This window comes from Protomyctophum parallelum (assembly GCF_964188405.1).
Source record: "Protomyctophum parallelum genome assembly, chromosome: 5".
Classification (NCBI taxonomy): domain Eukaryota; kingdom Metazoa; phylum Chordata; class Actinopteri; order Myctophiformes; family Myctophidae; genus Protomyctophum; species Protomyctophum parallelum.
In genome coordinates this window covers 22,417,525-22,439,282 of record NC_139702.1, presented here as the reverse complement: position 1 = coordinate 22,439,282, position 21,758 = coordinate 22,417,525, and the positions used below count along the sequence as shown (strand labels likewise).

The window sequence follows — 21,758 nt, the reverse complement described above, 5'->3', positions numbered from 1 at the left end:
CACACACACACACACACACACACACACACACACACACACACACACACACACACACACACACACACACACACACACACACACACACACACACACACACACACACACACACACACACTCACGCCTGGCATTTTAGCATAATATGCATGCATGCCTGCCCGGCATTTTGGCATAATATGCCTGCATGTCATGCCGGCATGCATGCATATTACGCAAAAATGCCGGCCAACCACAACCACCACCACCACCACACATAAACGCACAAATTAAAATAAGTCATGTACACAAGAGCAAGAACATTTTATGTTGTTCACTCTAGGCTACTGTTCAAGAGATTTTAAACTTTAAAGGAATGGTTCACCCCAAAAATTACTTATTTTCCATTAATTTTCACAACCAATGAAGCCTTGAATTCATGGAGATTGTTTTGTTTTTAACTCATTCCTATTCTAACCAGATAATTTGATGACCGGCTGTGTTTCCCGGTAGGAGACTCAAACTCTTTGAGTCTTCAAGGCATCGAAAATAAGTCATTTTTTGGTGAATTACTCCTTTAATTTATTGCCGTTTTCTAAACTTTTTCTGTGTTGATTGGTTGACAGGTTGCTTGACAGCCAATTTCACGGTGAGATTTAATTTAATCTCTACTACTACTACTACTACTACTACTACTACTACTGTAATTGCTAACATGGTTATTGCTCTAATTTGAATTCCTTTGATTTGATTATCTTTATAAATTGTCTAACCTGTCATCCACAGTGCCCAGTGACTCACTTCAATGGTAAGAGCACTTACATACATATTATAACACATAAATGAGCTACTTATTCCTTAATTCATAAAGGAGCCTTATTTACAGTACTTGTTTCATTTTGCCCTTAATTTAACAGGTAGTATAATCTGCAGTGGAGTTTACACGTAAGTCATTCTCCTGTTATGAGCATTTTCTATAATATATCAGTGTTGACCCTGTTGAAATATTTACTTGTTTATTAATTTTTTTATTTTATTTATTATTTAACATCTATTTACAGCAATGAACTGCAGCATTACTTGGACACATCTGGTCCCATGGATTTACCCTGCAATTTTACCCTTGAGCAATATGCATGTGCAGAGGTAATACTTCCTTGTTTTTGTATCTATTTAGATCAAAAAGGACATATCGCCATCTTAACTGGCTAAATAACCATATTATGCCTCATACTGTAGGCTACATAAAAAACAGAAGGTAATTCTTGCAGATTGAGTGCATTAAGTGTGACAGGTGTTTGATTAATGTCCTCTTTCTTTTTCTCCCTTTGTCTTGTCTGCCTCTCTCTCACTCACACTGTAGTTAAAGAATGTCACAGCGAATCAACTGGTGTCTCTTCTGCAATGTCATCTGCCTGGTATGAGCAGAGCGTCTAAAGTTACATGGAAGATGGTGCTCACCAAGCTGTCCTCTGTCTTGGACCCAGCTTTGGATATAATTGCTAAAAAGGTTTGTGGATAGACTTGTTTCAAAGTGAAAGTCAACAATCTTTCAGCTGAAAATCCTCAATCTTTTCAAGTTCCAAGTCTCATATTTTTCTGTTGTTAATGTAGATAGAATAACTCAACGTCAAGTGATCAATGAATAATTAGCTTCGGAAACCCAGACATCTTTTTTTCCAGGAAGAAGAAAAAAATAATAATAGACTTTTATTTGCATTTGTATTTTTTTTAATACAATGGACAGAGCCTGTCGTGTTTCTGAGTGGCCACCAGAGGGCACTACAAGCATGGATAATCCGTTTTAGGGAGAAACCTTCTGAATAACTCTAAATAATCACCTGTTCAATTGTCTTTCTCTTAGTCCCTGACCTTTATTGGTCCATCAGCCTCTATGGTTCTGGATGTAATTGGAGAGATGAGATTGGCGATTCTGACTGATGAACAGTTGAGCGACAGCGAAGTCATCAGGAAGTGGTTCTCTGGACGTTTGAGAGGGTTCCTGCCATCTGCATCAGGAATGTTTCTATACTGTCTCAGCAACAGGAACCTCAGCTGTGACACATACCAGCAAATGTAAGCACAAAGCTGGAGAATATTAACATTATATTAGCCTGTCACAAATTCTTCACATCTGTGTAACTCTATGACATATGCATTTTGCGTATGTTGTCGAAGAGCTTTGGTCACTGTAACATGTTACTCTCACAATCTTTATATTGAATAATTGTTTTTCTAGTTTTAGTATTTCTCATTCTGTGTGCTCTTTGGTCCACAGTTTGAAGGAGTTTAGCCATCAGTTTGACAACATGACCTCACATCAGCAGTATTTGGTCCTGAAGCAACTAATCCTCCCTTTCCTGTCCCAACCACAGTCAGGTACAGTACTGACTACAATTTCTAAAAAACTGGCTCTCATTTCCAAATCTGTTTGAGTGGAATCTGATTAATTTTAAGGAAATAGTATTATACAGTATTTTGTGTTTCCACTTTTATATTTGAAGGCCTTAATGTTTCATTCTGATCCCCTCCAGACCGAGGCTGTGTGTCCAACAGCAGTGTGTACTGGTTGGAGAACAACTTTGGGCCATTCTCAGTCCTTGTGTCTGTCAGAGAATTCCTGAATCTCAACCCGGGCTTCTCCCCTGTAAGACCTTAGTGCTGCTTCTTTTTTTCATCAAAGTTTTTTAATGATTTTTCAATAAAGCATACAAAATTCACATGACTTACACAAAAACAAAAAACAGCAGTCAAAAAAAAGAAAACCCCTGGACAACACCCCCCCACACTCGTTGACACTCGTGATTATGTCATATGTAATGTATAGATACAAATTGTTACTGCAACAATCCTTTGATATATAAATAAAAGTAGTCCCATATCTCATGGAACTTCCCTTTGACGTTGTTCCTCCTGGCTATTGAGTATTCAAAGGATGCAGTTTCAGTCATAAGTTGGGTCCAGTCTGTGATCACTGGCGTAGCAGAGCTCTTCCAGATTCTCAGTATCAACCTAGCTGCAGTAATAAGACTTGCAGTCACCAATGCATGTTGTGCCTTGGTGACCCCCTGTGGCAGCACCGTACGATATCCCAAGAGACATAACCTTGGGCATTCTGGTAGTATTAGCCCCATCCAGTCTCCAAGTTTCCCCAGTACCTCTTTCCAGAAAGGCAAAACCACAGGACATTCCCAAAAGGCATGTAAAAATGTACCATTTTCCCCTTTAAATTTCCAACACCGTTTGTCTTCCACCAAGCCCATCCTAAACAGTTTCACAGGGGTATAGTAGAATCTATGTATAATTTTGTAATGTATAAATTTGCTTTTAATATCCCTAGTGGCCCACCCAACTTTGGAAATTATATTTGGCCATTTCTCTTCACTTATAGTGCTGCTTCTTAGAAAACATTGATGAATTATTAGTTAAGAGATAATTACCTTATTACTATCAAATAAAATCCAGTTGTGGTTATATTAATGTTTTCCTTTGTTATTTCTGTCCAGCTGGAGGCTCTAAGGCTCCTGTCTCCAAAGCAGAGTGCAGAACTTGTGGCGTTGCCTCTCGCTGAGAAAGACGTTATCATCAATGCAGTGTTTGACTACCTGACTGAGTCTCCAAAGGAGAGAGGATTGACTGAGTTTGTGATCCACCTTGTTATGTTCTCTGGAATGGTAAGAACTATAGTATGAAGTAATGATAATAGTAACAGTATAACTAACTAATAACTATTCACATTTGGTTTAAAATGACAACCTCTTTTTGTCATTTTGTAGGGAAACATTTCCTGCTCGTCATTCCAAATAATGTGAGTTCATATTTATCTATCTGATTTGTCTGATGAAGACCACTATGGTTTAAGGAACCTTAATACATCTTTTAAGCTTTGGAGCTTAATATCATGTATCTATATCATGGATAAATGATATTAACTTCAACTTGTTCGCTTTCAGTTTCACCAGACTGGACCAGGCCATGCCTACTCTTCCTTCAAGTGTAGCATCACTGATCACATACAACAAGCTGGCATTACTTCAGCAAGTTCCACCAGGTAATATCTTCTATCTACATGACTTAAAGTGACGTTTCACTTTGCTGTTGTTCATACATGTAATTAGCAGTGATTGTTTTCTAATCGTGTTTGCTATTAACAAAAACAATGTGCTCTTGTCTTTCCCTAGGCTGCATCACATACAGTGGAGCCGTAAGTACCTGGAATTGTATTCAGAGATTAAAGTTTAACCAGAGTATTGACTGAATGTCTGCAAATTCACAACCATTTTACACTTTTTCTTTCCCAAGTGCAACATTACTCAAACAAATGGTAAGTGTGTTGTGTTCTTGATTTTTTTTAAATCATTTTGTTAATCAATTCATTCATTCTTTTGATTAATTATGATTATTTTATTTTCTCTAATATTTTCACAGAAACTGACATTTGTGTTGGAGTTAACAAGTGAGTTTCCTGAATCAAATAAGTTTAACCCATTATCATCATCTCACTTTTAATTTTTCTTTTCTTTATAAAGTATACTTTTGTTGCAATGTAAGACATGTTTTATCTTCTTTTCCATTCCTCTACCCTAGCACTGCACTGCAGCACCTCCTCAACAGTGGACAGATGAATGGACGTTTTTGCAACTATGGCATTAAAGAATACGCTTGTGCTTCAGTAAGCCAGTCCCACTAACGTCTTTAAGATTTAACTCAACAACACCTTTTACCATCTTGACTTCTTTAAACGTTTCCTGAATTTCGTTCTCTTCTACTCTGTCTATTATCTCCACATAGGTGTTCATGTTGACAGCACAGGATCTGGCAGCAGTGATTAAGTGTAACTCCACTGGTTCCAGACCAGTCTGGAAGCTGTTCCTCTCCAAGACCTCTGGGGTGTTGGATGCAGCTCTGGATCTTCTTGCCAACACGGTATGAAAATGAGTTCTAGGTAGCACTTGCCCTAGCCCCTTAGATAGCACTTTATGGTGGACTTCCGGTTTAGCCATGCCTGAGGCAGACGTGTAAATCGTTTGCTCTCCCTCAATCACGTTAAAAATAGCCTTCCCACTCGAATAATTGTGATTAAAAACATTTGAATGGAGAAGATATGAGTGGGGCTAAACCCAAGAAAAGTCAAAGGAATCTGAAACTGTGGGTAACTGAACACAAAACTCCAGAGAACGTGGCTGATGGCGGCTCCCATGGCGCTGAGAAGCCGTCGGGAGGTAGTGAAATGGCATCGCTATCAAAGGATCTCCGTGACTTCAAGAGGGACTTGCAAGCGTCGATTTCGGGGCTTAAAGTGGACTTGATAAAGGACTTTAAGGAGGAGATGATACGAGATATAAAACGAGATATCAACAGCAGATCCAGGAGAAACAACATTAGAATCTTCTCAGTAGCCGAGGATTCTGAATCTACGAGCGACTCGATGATTAAGTTTGTGGAGAACATGTTGACTACCCAACTTCCATTAACCGTGCCTCTCCAGATTCAACGTGCCCATCGCTCCCTAGCAAAGAAGCCAGCACCTGCCGACAAACCAAGGTCTATCATTGTGAACTTTTTGCAATTCGAGATTAAGGAAGCTGTGCTTCAACTGGCCTGGTGGAATAAAGTTGACGTTAATTCCATGCAGTGCTTCTTCGACCATGACTTCCCACAAGAGGTGATGGATAAACGCAGATCCTATGGAGAAATTAAAAAAGTTCTCAAACAAAAGAGCATTGGATTTCAAACTCACAAAGATCCGTATCAAATGGAGCAACGGAACACGAACATATTATGAAGACGCAGGGGCTGCTGCACAAGAGATGAACGCCAGGGGGCTCCCAGTGACCGCTCCAGCAGAGGAATCCATCCAGATGGCGACGTGGAAGGGGTCATCCAGAGGGCGTTTCCACGCAACAAGTTACGAGAGGCGCTGCAGGAGGCACAGGAGCTACAGTCTGAAGATTTGGGAGTTTAATCATAAAACACCAGAGGTTACCCACTCCTGGTAATGTAAAGTAAGGCAATGTGTCCTTTGATTTTTGTTTTTTCTGATCACTGATTGAGTAGGATAGCATTTTGATTTAGTATAGTTTGTTGGACTTTTCTAGTAGGAATCATGGAATGTGAGTGTGATTTCAACATTCCACCACTAGGGAGGGCCCCTTTCCTTCGGTTGGGCCTTTTCCCTCCTCCCACCAACAGGGACATGTACAGGTTTGGAAATGACCTGTCACCTCAGGAAGTTTTGTGTTGTTGTTTATGTGTGTATTTGTTTTCTGTTACAATAAGGGGAGTGTAAGAGCCATTTGAGCCATGCATTTATTCTGTGCTGTCATTGAAGGACTTGTCAATCAAGGTCTTGGTTACCATGGTTACAGGGAGGGGTATTTAACTCCTGCCCTAATAAGGTGCAGGTGTTGCTGACATGCAGAGGCAAACAGTTTTTAGACTGTGTTTGGAGGGCTCATTGTCTACCGGTATATTCTTTTGACTTATATGTTTATTTATATGTAAAAGTATAGGGCTTTGGCAGCTAATAAATATACTTCAACTGAATGGACATGTTTGGACATCACGTCATAACATCAATCCTGGCTGTTGGCAACCAGAATGGCAAAGTAAAAACGCAGAGCTTTGACTGTTTTATGGATGAAATGGACAGATGGATCTATGATGGAATGTACAGATGGCTATATGGTCAAAGTTCAAGTTGCCCTGTTGATGGTGATGATGATTATATGATTTTGGATATTGAGAGGTGTGTTGCTGCTCATGATTGTGTCAAAGACGGTGCTGAGGCTCTGAAGACACAGGAGGAGCAGGCTCACCAGGCTGAGGCTCTGAAGACACAGGAGGAGCAGGCTCACCAGGCTGAGGCTCCGAGGAGGACACAGGAGGCCAAGAAGCCTGCTGCTAAGAAAGCTGTGAAAGCAAAGAAACCTGGTGCAGCTAAAAGGCGGCACCAAAGAAGCCTGCAGTTGTCAAGGAAGTGCAGAAGAAAGTCAAGCCTGCCACCAAGAAGGTACCAGCTAAAAGCTCAAGGAGGAGGAAGAAAGAAAAATGGCAAAGCCAAAGAAAGAGGAAGAAAGGAAAATGGCACAGCTCAAGAAAGAGGAGGGAAGGAAGGTGGCAGAGCTCGAGAAAGAAAAGGATAAAAGCAAAAAGACTTGAATAAAAATCTGCCTTTTGTCCTACAGATTAGCATTTGAGTTTGGGTTATTGCAATCATGATTATTGCCTGAGTTATTGTCTTAAAAATGTTGCATTTTGTTTTCACGTCATTTTGTTTTAATGGCTCTTTGTATTTTATTTGTTTTTAGAATTGCTCTGTTTTTTACACCAGTAGCAATTATGGGCTGGTGTGTAAGCCATTTGAGCCATGCATTTATTCTGTGCTGTCATTGAAGGACTTGTCAATCAAGGCCTTGGTTACCATGGTTACAGGGAGGGGTATTTAACTCTGGCCATAATCAGGTGCAGGTGTTGCTGACATGCAGAGGCAAACAGTTTTTAGACTGTGTTTGGAGGGCTCATTGTCTACCGGTATATTCTTTTGACTTATATGTTTATTTATATGTAAAAGTATAGGGCTTTGGCAGCTAATAAATATACTTCAACTGAATGGACATGTTTGGACATCACGTCATAACATCAATCCTGGCTGTTGGCAACCAGACAGTAACGCCTAATAATGGGGTTTAGGCGCTACAGGGAGTTCTGTTTTCTTTTTATCTGTACAATGTGATTCTTATTCAGGATGATTATTATCTTATGCAACATAACATTAGAAATTGCTTGTACTTTACTGATGTACTATGGTGAATTTCATTTATTTGAATGTTAATGGTCTTCTCAATCCAACCAAGCAGAGGAAAATTATCTCAAAATTAAAAAAAGAAAATATAGATGTAGCGTTCCTTCAAGAAACGCATATGACAGGGCTGGAACATGAAAAACTCAAAAGACAGGGGTATAAATATGTTTTTGCATCTTCAAATGGGTTAAGACATACTAGAGGTGTAGCTATACTAATTTCTGGGAAAATTATGTATGATCATATTTCAACTATTAAGGATAGAGAAGGTAGATTTATAATGATTAAAGGAAAAATTGATGGAAATATGTTTACCTTTTACAATATATATATCCCCCCAAATTCAGATTTAGCTTTTTATATGCAAATATTTGACAAGATAGCAACAGAGGCGCAGGGGGTCCTTGTATGTGCGGGAGATCTGAATACAACGCTGGGACCCCACGACTCCTCAGGACGGAGACCAGCTCAATCTAATAGAATAACAAAGAAGATAAATTCAATAATCTCAGAATTAGGACTGGTTCATGTCTGGAGATGTGAATCCATCGCTTAGAGACTATACCCACTTTTCAGCCCCACATTCAAATTACAGTAGATTAGATTATTATTTATTATTTGGAACGGATATAAATAAGGTGCAAAAATGTCATATTGGAACAATCTGATCATAGCCCAGCTGCACCTTTCTCTATCTACATATAATAGAAAAAGGAACACACTCTGGAGATTTAACCCTAGTATATTGAATGAACAACAATTCTCAAAGGACATAACTGATTATCTGGAGCTTAATGATAATGGTGGGGTGTCTCCGCCCATGGTCTGGGATGCATGTAAAGCAGTGATGAGGGGTAAGGTGATAGCATTAGCATCTTTTCTCAAAAAATGCAGAACAGAAAGACTTAATATATTACAAATGGAATTGAAAAACCTTGAAACTAGACATAAAGACTCAATTGATCTTAGAATTAAAGTGGAATTAGCGACCAAAAGGAATCAGATTGACCAATTATTTAACCAAGAAATCCAGAAGAAAATTATGTATACTAAAAAATATGAGGGAGGTAGCAAATACACAAAACTGTTGGCATAGGAAACAACAAGCAGATAATACAATATATAAAATAACAGATCCCAACACCAAAGTTATACATCATGGACTAGAGGAAATAAAAAAATGTTTTACAGATTATTATAAAAACCTTTACTCTCAGCCACCTGTGGGAAATGATGAGCAGATGCATGCACTACTCAACTCGTAAAATTTACCAACTCTCACAGCTGATCAAAATAAAGGTTTAAAGGCATTGATATCGCAAGAAGAGATTCTCTCGCAGGTTGAAAGCTAATAAATCTCCGGGAACGGATGGATTCACATCTGAATGGTATAAAGGCCCTAAAGGATGTTTAGACACCTATTTTACAAAAAACCTTCAACTGGGTTTTGACAAAAAATGAGATTCCAATATCTTGGAATGAAGCGATTATTTCGGTCATACCTAAAGGTGATAAAGACAGACTGGATTGTGGAAATTATAGACCAATTAGTGTACTGAATCTGGATTACAAACTGTTCACATCAATTTTGTCTAGAAGACTTGAAAATATTATACCAGATGTCTGCCATTTTTGACCAGACAGGTTTTGTCTCCTCGCATCAAACACATGATAATATTAGAAGATCTATTCATGTTATTGACCATATAAATCAGAATAAGATGCCAGCTATGTTGATAAGTGTTGACGCTTTTAAAGCGTTTGATTCTGTGCGACATAAGTTTTTATTTAGTTATGGAAAAATTTGGATTTGATCAAGTGTTTATTAAGACAGTGGAATCCCTTTACAGTAGACCATCAGCTAGACTGAAGATCAATGGCGAGCTTTCGGACTCCTTTTTGTTGGAACGGTCGTCTAGACACGGGTGCCCAATTTCTCCAATATTGTTCGCGATTTTTATTGAACCTCTGGCACAATGGATCAGACAGAATGATTCAATTGAGGGTATACTAATGCCAGCAGGTGAACAAAAATTGGCCCTTTTCGCAGATGATATTCTTGTGTATCTGTCAAGCCCAACAGAGTCCTTGCCCGCACTGATGTCTGTGTTGGAAGAATATGGATCATACTCAGGCTATAAAATAAATGAACAAAAAAGTTAAACACAAGCTCTCAACATGTATTACAATCCCCCTCATGGTCTTCGCTCTAGGTACAAAATTCGGTGGGACAAACAATCTGTGAAATATCTAGGTATTACATTACCGACAGATTTGTCCAAACTAGAGGAGTTAAATTACGACCCTCTCAGGAGGGATATAATGGCTGATATTGATAGATGGAATTTAATTCCATATTTAAATCTGAGTTCACACATAGAATCTGTAAAAATGAATGTATTGCCAAGACTTCTATATTTGTTTTTATCAGTCCCTATCTCAAAACTATAACAGTTCTTCTCTGAGTGGGATAAAGTTATATCCAGATTTATTTGGGCAGGGAAAAAACCTAGAGTGAGGCTCAAGACATTACAACTATCAAAGGAAAGAGGGGGATTGGCCCTTCCATGTTTGAGAGATTATTATAGAGCAGCTCAAATCCGACCATTGATTGGATGATTGATTGATTGATTCTTTATTGCAGACTCAGGGGAATCCATATCACAGTACAGTACAACAACACAATAGATAAAAAGAATAATAAAGAATTGAAATATACAATAAAAAGAGTTCAATCATATTCAGTTTCGAACATACAGACAAGTTCGCCAATGGTTCCATAGTCTGGAGGAGAACCTGACAGAACTACGTATTGTGTTAGTGATGACATTAATGATGTAATTTACTGACTCAGATACCCTACACATGAATTTGTACATAAGATTTCGTAGCACAGCAGAGCAGGTGGGAACCCCAACACTGACAAACATTTGGCTTGCACTGGAGCTTCTTGGAGCTCTCAGAAGCAGCCTCATACAGTCATTGTATGCCACTGTCAATCGTCTTATACTGGCCTGCTTGTTGCGGCACCACAGGTGGGCGGTGTACAGGGGTGTACAGAAGGATTTAAAAAGTGAGGTCTTCACTGGTACTGAGCACATGCTAAATGTTCTACACAGCATGTTTCCTTGTGCATACAGCATCCGACGCTGTCTAAATATATCCTTGTCATCAGAGAGGTCATCCGAGATGATGTGGCCCAGATATTTAATCTCACTGCAGACACTAAGGATAGAGCCAGAGAGATAAAAGTCAGGACAGGTTAAATGTCTGTCTTCCCTGCTACGGACAATCATGATCTTGCTCTTTTTTGCATTATATTTGATATCAAAGTCAGCACCGTATTGTGAGCATGCACTCAGCAGCTGTTGAAGGCCAGCACCATAAGGACTAAAGATGACCAAATCATCAGCGTACATGAGGTGATTAATTAGCAGGTTTCCAACCCTACACCCTGTACCACAAGCATTTAATTCCGTGGATAAATCATCCATATAGACATTGAAGAGAAAAGGGGATAAAATCCCGCCCTGCCTGACGCCATTGTTTACCTCAAAAGGAGCAGAGGTTGACCTCCCCCATTTAACCCTCGTCTGGTGAGCATACCAGAAGACTAGGATTCTGACTAGGAAGTTACGGACCCCTCTTTGCGATAATTTATAAAAAAGTTTCTCATGATTAATGCGATCAAAAGCTCTCGATGCATCAATAAAACACATAAACATAGTGGAATTGTGTCCATTATATTTATCTAAAATTTCTTTAAGTGCAAAAATACACATGTCTGTGCCATGCTTACGTTTAAATCCAAATTGGTTATCTGTAGACACAATGTATTTCTCAAGTCTACTAAGAATAACTGTTTCCAAAACTTTGGACAAGACGCTGGCCAGGGCTATGGGCCTATAGTTGTCTGAGCTGCTCAGCTTGCCTACTTTGTCTTTGATGACTGGCACTAACACCACAGAGAGCATAGATTTAGGTAAAATCCAGTGAACAAAGAAGCCTGTAAGATTAACGTGAAAGCAGATCAACTTGAAATCGCGTCTCCGTCGTCCTAGTAACGGCTGATGTTCCATTGTGGTCCTACACGGACCATACACTGCGTAGCTGTCCTCGTCAATGCCAACTTATCAAAACATACCGATCTGATTCTCGTTTGGAATAAGAAGCGTCGGGGAGACGGAAGGACACTCACATTGCGTTGTGGTTGCACACCCTTTAGCCCTGTATTTTGTTGTTGTGATTGTTGTTGAGAAACAGGAAGACACTCGCATTCTTCCTGTGACTGTCTATGTACAACAATTCGGTTTATAAATGCAACTATGAGTAAACATATGTGTCACATACATTAACTATGCAGCCCATGTAATGCGTCAATATAAACGCATCGATGAAAGAATAAATACATACCGTAAATAAATGAACGTTTTTTTCTGACGGGGTTCGAACTTGGTCCTCCGTTTGTCGGCATAAAGTTCCCCAGTCATGGAGCATATGCCTACTACAGTGAGCCATTCTAGCCATGACAATTTGTAATCGTAATCAAATCATAGGTTATAAAAGCAGCCATCACAACTCAAAACGAACTGGGAACTAGATCAACTTGAAATCTCATTCAGATTCACACCGATTTCCAAAACTGTTTAATAAGCCTACAGATTTGTTTTTAACATCACCATCTTACCATCATCACCTATATAAGTTCACCTTATGGTAATTAATGTTATACAGGCCACATAGAAATACTAAGTATGATGCATGATAGGTTAAAGTAACAATTTATTTATAACATGACCTAAATATGCCCAAAAGCCACATTACACTGACGTGACTTGGTCATCAAAGCGAATGGTGCTAATGTTTCAGTTTCACACACAATATTCTGGCCATTTAAAGCGTCAAAATAAACGCATCAACGGATGACTGAATAAATAAATAATTGTCAACATCTCACAGGATTCGAACTTCTCCCAATGTCAGCAGGAGCACACCAGTCTGAAGCATAGCCCAGTGTGCCATATATGTGCACTTCATCTCTGAACAGTATATAACTCATAGAGTACAAATCCAGTTATCACAACTCAAAACAACAATAGATTAACTTGAGATATCAACAACACTGAATGACTGAGGCCCCTGGCTTAGGGTGCATACTTAGTTTAGACTAGTCAATGGTCTACTCTAACCAATGACTAGTCTAAACCAAAAACTGTCTAAACTAAGTAGGCTACTGCACCCCCCTGGCTCCTCTGTCTACCTTTATTCCTTCTATCCCTATTTCTGGGTTGGATTGGGAATGGCCTCTCTGCATATTGTACTCTTTTAAAACAGGGTAATGTGATGAGCTTCCAGGACCTGAAAGACGAATTTAATTTACAGAATTGGGACCTTTTTAGGTACCTACAAATCAGAGACTTTATAAATAGAAAACTAATAAGAAGAGAAGATATAACAAGAGAGAGATCATTAAGATTTTCCAAAATGCATATGCAGACTCTACTTATCAAAAGATAGTTTCAAACTTATATGTAGTTCTGCAAAACATGAAAGGAGATAATACTCTGAATATTAAAGTAAGATGGGAAACAGAGGGCAACCTTACTATATCAACAGAAGAATGGGAAAGAATATGTGAACATCAGTGGAAAATGAGTAGTTCCCCCACATGGAGAGAATTCAGCTGGAAAAATGTGAGTCGTTTCTTTTGCACTCCAGCTCAGAAAAGACATTACACACATCAGTCGGACTGTTGGAGACTCTGTGGGGAAACATTGGCGAACCATTTTCATGTATTCTGGAGTTGCCCTTCTGTGGTTCCATTTTGGAGAAGTGTCCACAGTGTCCTGGAAGCAGTTTTTGGTGTTGACATTCCTTTTGATTTAAAAATAAATTTATAAAACCATGTATCTTGCAGATCTGGGAGGACTTCACTTTGCAAAGCAGGATCAGTATCTAATGAGGGTATTGCTGGTGGCATCCAAAAAAGCCTTAACAAAAAAGTGGCTTACAAATGTTATACCAACTATAAATGAATGGATTGATTTAATCTATGGTATATTTATTATGGAGAGATCAATTACATTCAGCTTTAGAGGCCAGGTTGAAGTCTTCACAGATAACTGGTTTAGATGGATTGCTCATATCTCGACAATGAGACCTGATTTTGTTTAATTTCATTTGTTTAACCTGTAGAAGCAGATGCACCTGTTTGAGGTACTTATGTATTTATGATCATCAATAGAGAAGAGAGGCAGATTTCCCCCCTTGTGTGTATTGTATGTATATTGTCAGTCGTTTCGTTTTCATGTTTGTCTGATTAAAATTCAATAAAAAGTCAATTGAAAAAAAAAAGTTCTAACCAGACACTGTAAATAAACTCAAATTAAGTGTCATACGAATCACTGAAATGAATGAAAATGGCAGATGAAGTTAGGTAACAAAAATGCTTCATAAAGCATATACTGCAGACCTACAAACAGTTACATGTACATTTTATTGTTAAAATGTTGTAAATACCCTTTTTTTTAATGAATTGGCAGATATTTTCATGAATCTATTACAGAGCCAGAAATTGTATTATTCCATTATTCCATATATTGTCATTCATAATCATATTTAAATAGAATACTATTGATCCATATGTCTTTCCCCTAGTCCATGACCATGACTGGTCCATCAGCGTCTGTGGTTCTGGATGTGATTGGAGAGCTAAGAGTGTCGATGCTGACTGATGACCAGTTGAGGGACAGGGATGTCATCAGGAAGTGGTTCTCTGGGCGTTTGAGAGGGTTCCTGCCATCTGCATCAGGAAGGTTTCTACAATGCCTCAGCAGCAGGAACCTCAGCTGTGACACATACCAGCAAGTGTAAGTGTTGACCTGGAGACCTTTTACATACTTTTATTACATCGCTTGGTGGAATGCTTGATTCTGATTGGTCAATCGCTGAATTCAGCTGTGTGTTATTTCTTGATAACAGAACGCTCCGCTCTATAACAGACCGCTGCCTAATCAAGCCCTGCTTGATTTACTGCTACCTCCAACAGGACAGCCATGTAAACAAACACACACACTGTGACACACAAATGTTTTTGTAAACATTCAAGCTAGAAATAGACTAGCAGTATCCGAAAATGGATTCTAATTGATCAACTCACTTCCTGTTTGGGATCAATTTATTAATTTATGTTAGGTAGCCATGTAATAAGCAGGATAATATCTGGCTAGGTGGTCATTGTCGGGATATAATTCACCTTCAGGGTGATTAACTCCATGTCGGTGAATTATCTCCCGACAATGACCATGCACCTAGCCAGTTATTATCCCTTACATACCCTTTCAAAGGGAAAGGGGCATACCATTAAAGCCCGGGTTTCAATCCGACCCGAGGTCCTTTGCTGCATGCCCCATGTCTCGCTCCTGCCAGTTTCACTACAGCTATCAATACAAGCTTTAGATGCCCCTCAAGAGTGTGTGTGTGTCCGTGTGTGTGTGTGTGTCTGTCAGAAACAGTGCCGTAACTCCTTACTGCCTGCACCAATCACTCCCACTTTTCACACAGGCATTGACCATATGAATATGGGGGGCGTAACGAAGCCCTTTTTTCGATTTGACACATTAATGATTATTAATTTATTTATTAGTCAATTACAAACACACCCGGGCGCAGTACCCTTCACGGCCACAAAGGGGGGGCAAATATCTCACAACGGGTAAGGACTAGTAATAATAATATTATATTTTGTTCAAAGGGTTGATCTCCCACAATGTTGTTTTTGAGGGGCACTATCCCGTCCAATGCATGGCTTTTGAAGATTATGTCATATGGCAGCCAAGTCTAGGGGATTTTTAATGTTTGTTTGGTAAATGGTACATTTATATAGCGCCTTTATCTGAGGCGTTTTACCTAGATTGTGCATTTCATTCACCCATTCACGCACACATTCATACACCGATGGAGGAGGAAACCATGCAGGGCACCAACCAGCGCATCAGGAGCAATTAGGGGTTCAGAGTCTTGCTAAAGGACACTTCGACGCTGTCTCTGGGGGAGCCTGGGTTCGAACTGGTAACCTTGCGGTTGCCATCCGGCCACTCTACCCCTGAGCCACCACCGCCCCTGAGGCTGTTTAGACTAGAGCACAAGTGATGAAAATTGTTTTCCAGCCATGTCTAGGGACTTTAATGTTTGTTTAGGGCACTAAATGACGACATGTGGCTGATATAAATACACTTCACACAAGTGTGATTTTATTTCCCCCTAGAATAAGTACTGTATAATAAAGTTGAATTGATTGAAAACAATTATTTCTTTTGTATTTGATTCACAGATTGCAGGAGTTTAGCCATCAGTTTGACAGCATGACCTCACATCAGCAGCATTTGGTCCTGATGGAACTAATCCGGCCTTTCCTGTCCCAACCACATTCAGGTACTGACTAGTCTCTGTCTCTCGAAACAGACTGTTGACCTCGTCAAATTCGAAGGAAAAGAGGGCGCTGTTTTTCCTTTTTGACGATGGGTTCTCACTCAGATTGGCTACAGAGTACAGACTACAGAGTTGCTAGCTACTCTATCTCAGTCTGGTTCTATTTCACATTCTATTAGAAAATGTATCGACTTTCTATATCTTTCTTTTTGAAAGCGTTAATGTTTCATTCTGATCCGTCCCCTCCAGACCAAGGCTGTGTGTCCAACAGCAGTGTTTACTGGTTGCAGAACAACTTTGGTCCATTCTCAGTCCTTGTGTCTGTCAGAGAATTCCTGCATCTCAACCCGAGCTTCTCCCCTGTAAGCTAAGTTTATCAATTACTGATGAATTATTCGAACCAAGACCTATTAGTTTCTTTTCCTTTGCTTTATTACCATCAAATAAACATCAGATGGTGGTGATAATGTTTTTCTTCATGTAATTTCTGTCCAGGTGGAGGCTGTAAGGCTCCTGTCTCCAAAGCAGAGTGCAGAACTTGTGGTGTTGCCTCTCGCTGAGAAAGACGTTGTCATCAACGCAGTGTTTGACTACCTGTCTGCATCTCCAAATGAGATGGCTGAGTTTGTGTCCCATCTTGTTATGTTCTCTCAGAAGGTAAAAACTATGAATTTATATAAATAGAAACAGTAACTGTAAATCTTTGTTTTGAATTGACCACCTATTTTTTTTAAATATATTTTAAGGAAAACATTTCCTGCTCGTCATTCAACATAATGTAAGTTTATATTCATGTATTGTATATCATGGTTTGTGAAGATCAGGTAGAAATAATTTCATTCATTATTATTGGCTGATAATAACCATGACTTGTTGGGTCTCAGTTTCACCAGACTGGACCAGGCCATGCCTACTCTTCCTCCGAGCGTAGCATCAAACATCACATACAACAGGCTAACTTTACTTCATTATGTTCCACCAGGTGAGATCTTCCATCTACATGACTTAAAGTGATGTTTCACTGCTATTGTTGACGTTTACATATTATTAGCAATGGTTGTTCTGTTGTCCCATGGTGTGTTTAAATACATATAAAACTTGTCTTTCCTTAGGTTGCATCATATACAGTGGTACTCAAGTGGTAAGTACTTGAAATTGTATTCAGGCTTTTAAACCCTAACTAGAGTAGGCATATTGACTGTCAGCAAATTCACAACCATTTCCCCCTTTTTTCCCTAGTGCAACGTTACTCGAGTAAATGGTAAGTTTAAAGTGTTTTTAATTAATTTTCATCAAACATATATTGTGATTTTTTTAATCATCATCATTAATTCATTTACTCTCATGTTTTCACAGAAACCGACATTTGTATTGGAGTTAACAGGTGAATTTCCCAGATCAAAGATTCCGATATCTTTTTTGTTTCCTTTAAAAAAAAAAAGATAATAATAATAATTTTGTTGTAATGTAATAAATGTTTGATTTTCTTTTCCATTCTTCTACCAAAGCAATGCACTACAGCTCCTCCTCAACAATGGACAGATGAGCGGAGATTTTTGTGGCCATGGCATTGAAGAATACGCTTGTGCTTCAGTAAGCCACTAAAGTCTTTCATATTTAAAACAACAGAACTTTTTCTCGACTTTTTTTTAAAGATTTATTTATTGATAATGCAGATATTTACCACAATGAGTTACAGAATCATGATTTTTTTTTTTTTTTAAACAAGACAAGACAAACTCAAAAAAGAAAAGAAAAAAAACAGTAAAAACAACCCCCCCCCACCCACCCCCCACCCCAACCCCAGAAAGGAAAACTACACAGCTCTCATTACTCTGTATTCTACACAACACCTCTTGACAGCAACAACTCGGATAAATACATGAAAATAACAATATAAATAAAAACTCAAACTAAATCAACCCAGAGGAGATATTGAAGGTAGAACCTCAAAGAACCTGCCCCATATTTTTTCAAAAGTAGCAGGCCTTCTTCTTATATTGTACAGTATCTTTTCAGGGGTATAGTATGATGAAAGCTCATTCAGCCAGTGTCTCTGTGAAGGTGATTTTTCAGATTTCCAATTAACCAAGATGATTTTCTTCGCAGCTGTACTGGCGAGTAACACAAAGTATGCTTTGTTGAAATTTGTGTTGATCAATGTAACGTCACCCAGTAACCAAATTCTTGGATCATGTGGTATTTCAACCTCTATGATATCAGAGACAGTAGACAAGATGAACTTCCAATAATCAATTAAAAGTGGGCAGTTCCATAACATAATTATGTAATAGGCAGCCTTCTGTTATCTTACATCTTTGGCACATAGGGGAAATGCTTCTATCAATCTTGTGTAACCTGAGCGGAGTAAAGTAAGTTCTGTGAAAAATGTTAAATTGCATCTGTCTATGTTTGGTGGAAACCAGAACCCTCTGAGCTCTCTCTAAAATTATCTCCCAATCCACATCATCATAGGTGCATCCCAAGTCTGTCTCCCATTTATGTTTAATGTTCAATGTATTGTAAATTGGTAAATTATTGTTTAGAATACCATATATGGAGGAAGTTAATCCTTTAGTTGAGGTGATAAGAGTACAAAACATGTGATCCTCCAGGGGGGATTTTTCCGGAATATTCGGGAAATCTATAGATTTTGCTTGAATCCAATGTCTAATTTGAAGATATTTAAAGAGGTCATGGTTACGTAAATTAAACTTGGCTGATAATTGTTGAAAGTTTGATACTACATTGTTGCTGTATAAATCACCCACAGTCCTGATTCCATTATTAACCCATATCTGCAATACACCATCAGCTATGGGGTAAGGAATATTAGGGTTTTCCCATAATGGGGTCTTGTATCTATCCCCAATAATTTATGAGATTCCTGCCATGCTTCAAAAGCGCTCAAGATAATAGGATTTTTAGTAAGCAAAGAGAGGTTCTTCTTCGTACCCAAAAAAGGTAAGATTTTCAGGGGAGTTAGGCCCAGGTCTAGTTGTTCTATACGTAGCCACCTAACCTCACCAAACGTCTTCACTTTTTAAACATTTCCTAATTTTTCTGTATTTCGTTCTGTCCATTATCTCCATCCAGGTGTCCATGTTGACAGCACAGGATCTGGCAGCAGTGATGAAGTGTAACTCCACTGGTTCCAGACGAGTCTGGAAGCTGTTCCTCTCTAAGGCCTCTGGGGTGTTGGATGCAGCTCTGGATCTTCTTGCCAACATGGTACAAAAACTAGATCTAGCCAGACACTAAAATAAACTGAAATTCAACTGCTAAGTCTTATGGCGAACATAGAATTGCCAATCACCGAAACTAAGTCAACTAAAAGGCAAATGAAGATAGATAAAGATAGATTGCATCAATTAGCAGACCTCAGATCTACAAATAATTAGTTTATGTTTCGTAATTAGAAAATTCACCAATGCAAAACAAGAAGAAAAAAATCTCAGTAGCTAGAATTTATGTCCACAAAAGTGAAACAGTCCAACACAATTTCAAATAAAATATCTCTACAATAGAGCCAGGACATCTGCTCACATGTAATGCATGTTTAAATTAAATATTTACCTGCGTAATCTTTCTCCTAGTCCATGACCATGACTGGTCCATCAGCGTCTGCTGTTCTGGATGTGATTGGAGAGATGAGAGTGTCGATGCTGACTGATGAACAGTTGAGGGACAGTGATTTCATCGGGAAGTGGTTCTCTGGACGTTTGAGAGCGTTCCTGCCATCTGCATCAGCAGGGTTTCTATATTGTCTCAGCAGCAGGAACTTCAGCTGTGACACATACCAGCAAATGTAAGTGTTGAGCTGGAGACATGTTCATACATTTTACGCTACCCTTTCACTGAACTTTTACAGCTATTGTAATTCTATCAACACTACAGTATATGCATGTATTTCACATTTAATATCCCTTACCTGTGTTGTTGAAAAACTTAGGTCAAACTCGCAATTATTTCAAATGCTGTTATTTCTCGACAGTAATAAGTCATCTATGAAGTTGAATTGAAAAGCAAATTCTCATTCTGTTTTGTATTTGATTCACAGATTGCAGGAGTTTAGCCATCAGTTTGACAACATGACATACCAGCAGCAGCATTTGGTCCTGAAGGAACTAATCCTTCCTTTCCTGTCCCGACCACAGTCAGGTACTACAATCTTTTTTTTAATCCAGTTTTGGTCTATTTCAGATTCCATTTGAATGTAGTACTTTTACTGGAAATTCCATCGACACCTAGAATTTAGTAATTGATATTTCAAGACATCTTACTTTTGATTTTGAATGTCTTAATGTTTCATTCTGATCCGTCCCCTCCAGATCAAGGCTGTGTGTCCAACAGCAGTGTTTACTGGTTGCAGAACAACTTTGGTCCATTCTCAGTCCTTGTGTCTGTCAGAGATTTCGTGAATCTCTACCCAGGCTTCTCCCCTGTAAGACTTTAAAGTTGCTACAGTACATCAACAATGAATTATTAGCTCCAAGAGATATTTACTTTTTAAATATAAAATAATGTTTAGTGGTGGTGATCAAGTTTTCTTGACTTTGTTTCCATCTAGCTGGAGGTTGTAGGGCTCCTGACTCCAACGCAGAGTGCAGAACTTGTGGTGTTGAATCTGCCTGAGAAAGACGCCGTAATCCACGCATTGTTTGACTACTTGACTGCATCTCCAAAGGAGAGAGGATTGGCTGAGTTTGTGTCCCACCTTGTTATGTTCTCTGGAACGGTAAAAACCATGAAGTAATAATAGTATTATAAACTTTAACTGTGCACATTTGGTTTAAAATCACAAACTCTTTTCGTCATCTTTCCAGGGACAAATCTCCTGCTTGTCGTACAAAATAATGTAAGTTATCTATTCGTATATTTTGTTTTTTGAAGACCAAGTAGACATAATTTAAATCATTATTTTTTTGTCCCTCCGTCTGTTAACCCTGACTTGTTGGGTTTCAGTTTCACCAGACTGGACTTGGCCATGTTTACTCTTCCACCGAGTGTGGCGTCATCCGTCACATACAACAAGCTGACTTTGCTTCATCAAATTCCACCAGGTGAGATCTTCTACTCTATATATCTGAGTAATGTTGTTACATTCCGTATATGATGTTCACATGTTATTATTAGCAGTGGTTGTTACATGTTTTTCCACATTGAATTTCTAAAACCAACAAAACCTTTTCTATGCTTGTCTATTATTAGGCTGCACCGTATACAGTGGAGAGGTAGGTACCTGGAACTATATTCATGTTTGATAGTATTGATTAAATGTCAGCAAATTAAAAACATGTCTTTTTTTTCTATTTTCTTTCCCAAGTGCAATGTTACTTCAGCAAATGGTAAGTGTATCATGGTTTTGATGCATTCTTATGAAACATTTTATAGTGATTTATTTTCATCATTAATTTATTAATTCATTCATGTTTTCACAGAAACAGACATTTGTCTTGGAGTTAACAGGTGAATCTTTTGAAGCGGCACATCTCTGCACATCTCAAGAATAATAATGTTGTAATTCAAGAAATGTTTGAGCTTTGTTCTT

At 38.7% G+C, this 21,758-nt stretch overlaps 1 protein-coding gene across 1 annotated transcript in view; it reads left to right on the top strand.

Annotated features, from left to right (window-relative positions):
• Positions 1-608: 608 nt before the first annotated feature.
• Positions 609-21,758, top strand: part of LOC310858262 (uncharacterized protein) — a gene marked incomplete at its 3' end in the record, with an annotated part of 65,917 nt that continues 44,767 nt past the window's right edge. The window contains exons 1-17 of the mRNA XM_083764368.1: positions 609-622; positions 760-781; positions 891-918; positions 1,035-1,119; positions 1,337-1,483; positions 1,838-2,049; positions 2,252-2,352; positions 2,508-2,620; positions 3,480-3,647; positions 3,750-3,781; positions 3,927-4,024; positions 4,155-4,177; positions 4,276-4,297; positions 4,402-4,429; positions 4,561-4,645; positions 4,765-4,899; positions 14,435-14,646. Of these exons, the coding sequence (XP_083620494.1) occupies positions 1,072-1,119; positions 1,337-1,483; positions 1,838-2,049; positions 2,252-2,352; positions 2,508-2,620; positions 3,480-3,647; positions 3,750-3,781; positions 3,927-4,024; positions 4,155-4,177; positions 4,276-4,297; positions 4,402-4,429; positions 4,561-4,645; positions 4,765-4,899; positions 14,435-14,646 (1,424 nt within the window). The 5' untranslated portion in view covers positions 609-622; positions 760-781; positions 891-918; positions 1,035-1,071. The remainder of the gene's footprint in view (positions 623-759; positions 782-890; positions 919-1,034; positions 1,120-1,336; positions 1,484-1,837; positions 2,050-2,251; positions 2,353-2,507; positions 2,621-3,479; positions 3,648-3,749; positions 3,782-3,926; positions 4,025-4,154; positions 4,178-4,275; positions 4,298-4,401; positions 4,430-4,560; positions 4,646-4,764; positions 4,900-14,434; positions 14,647-21,758) is intronic.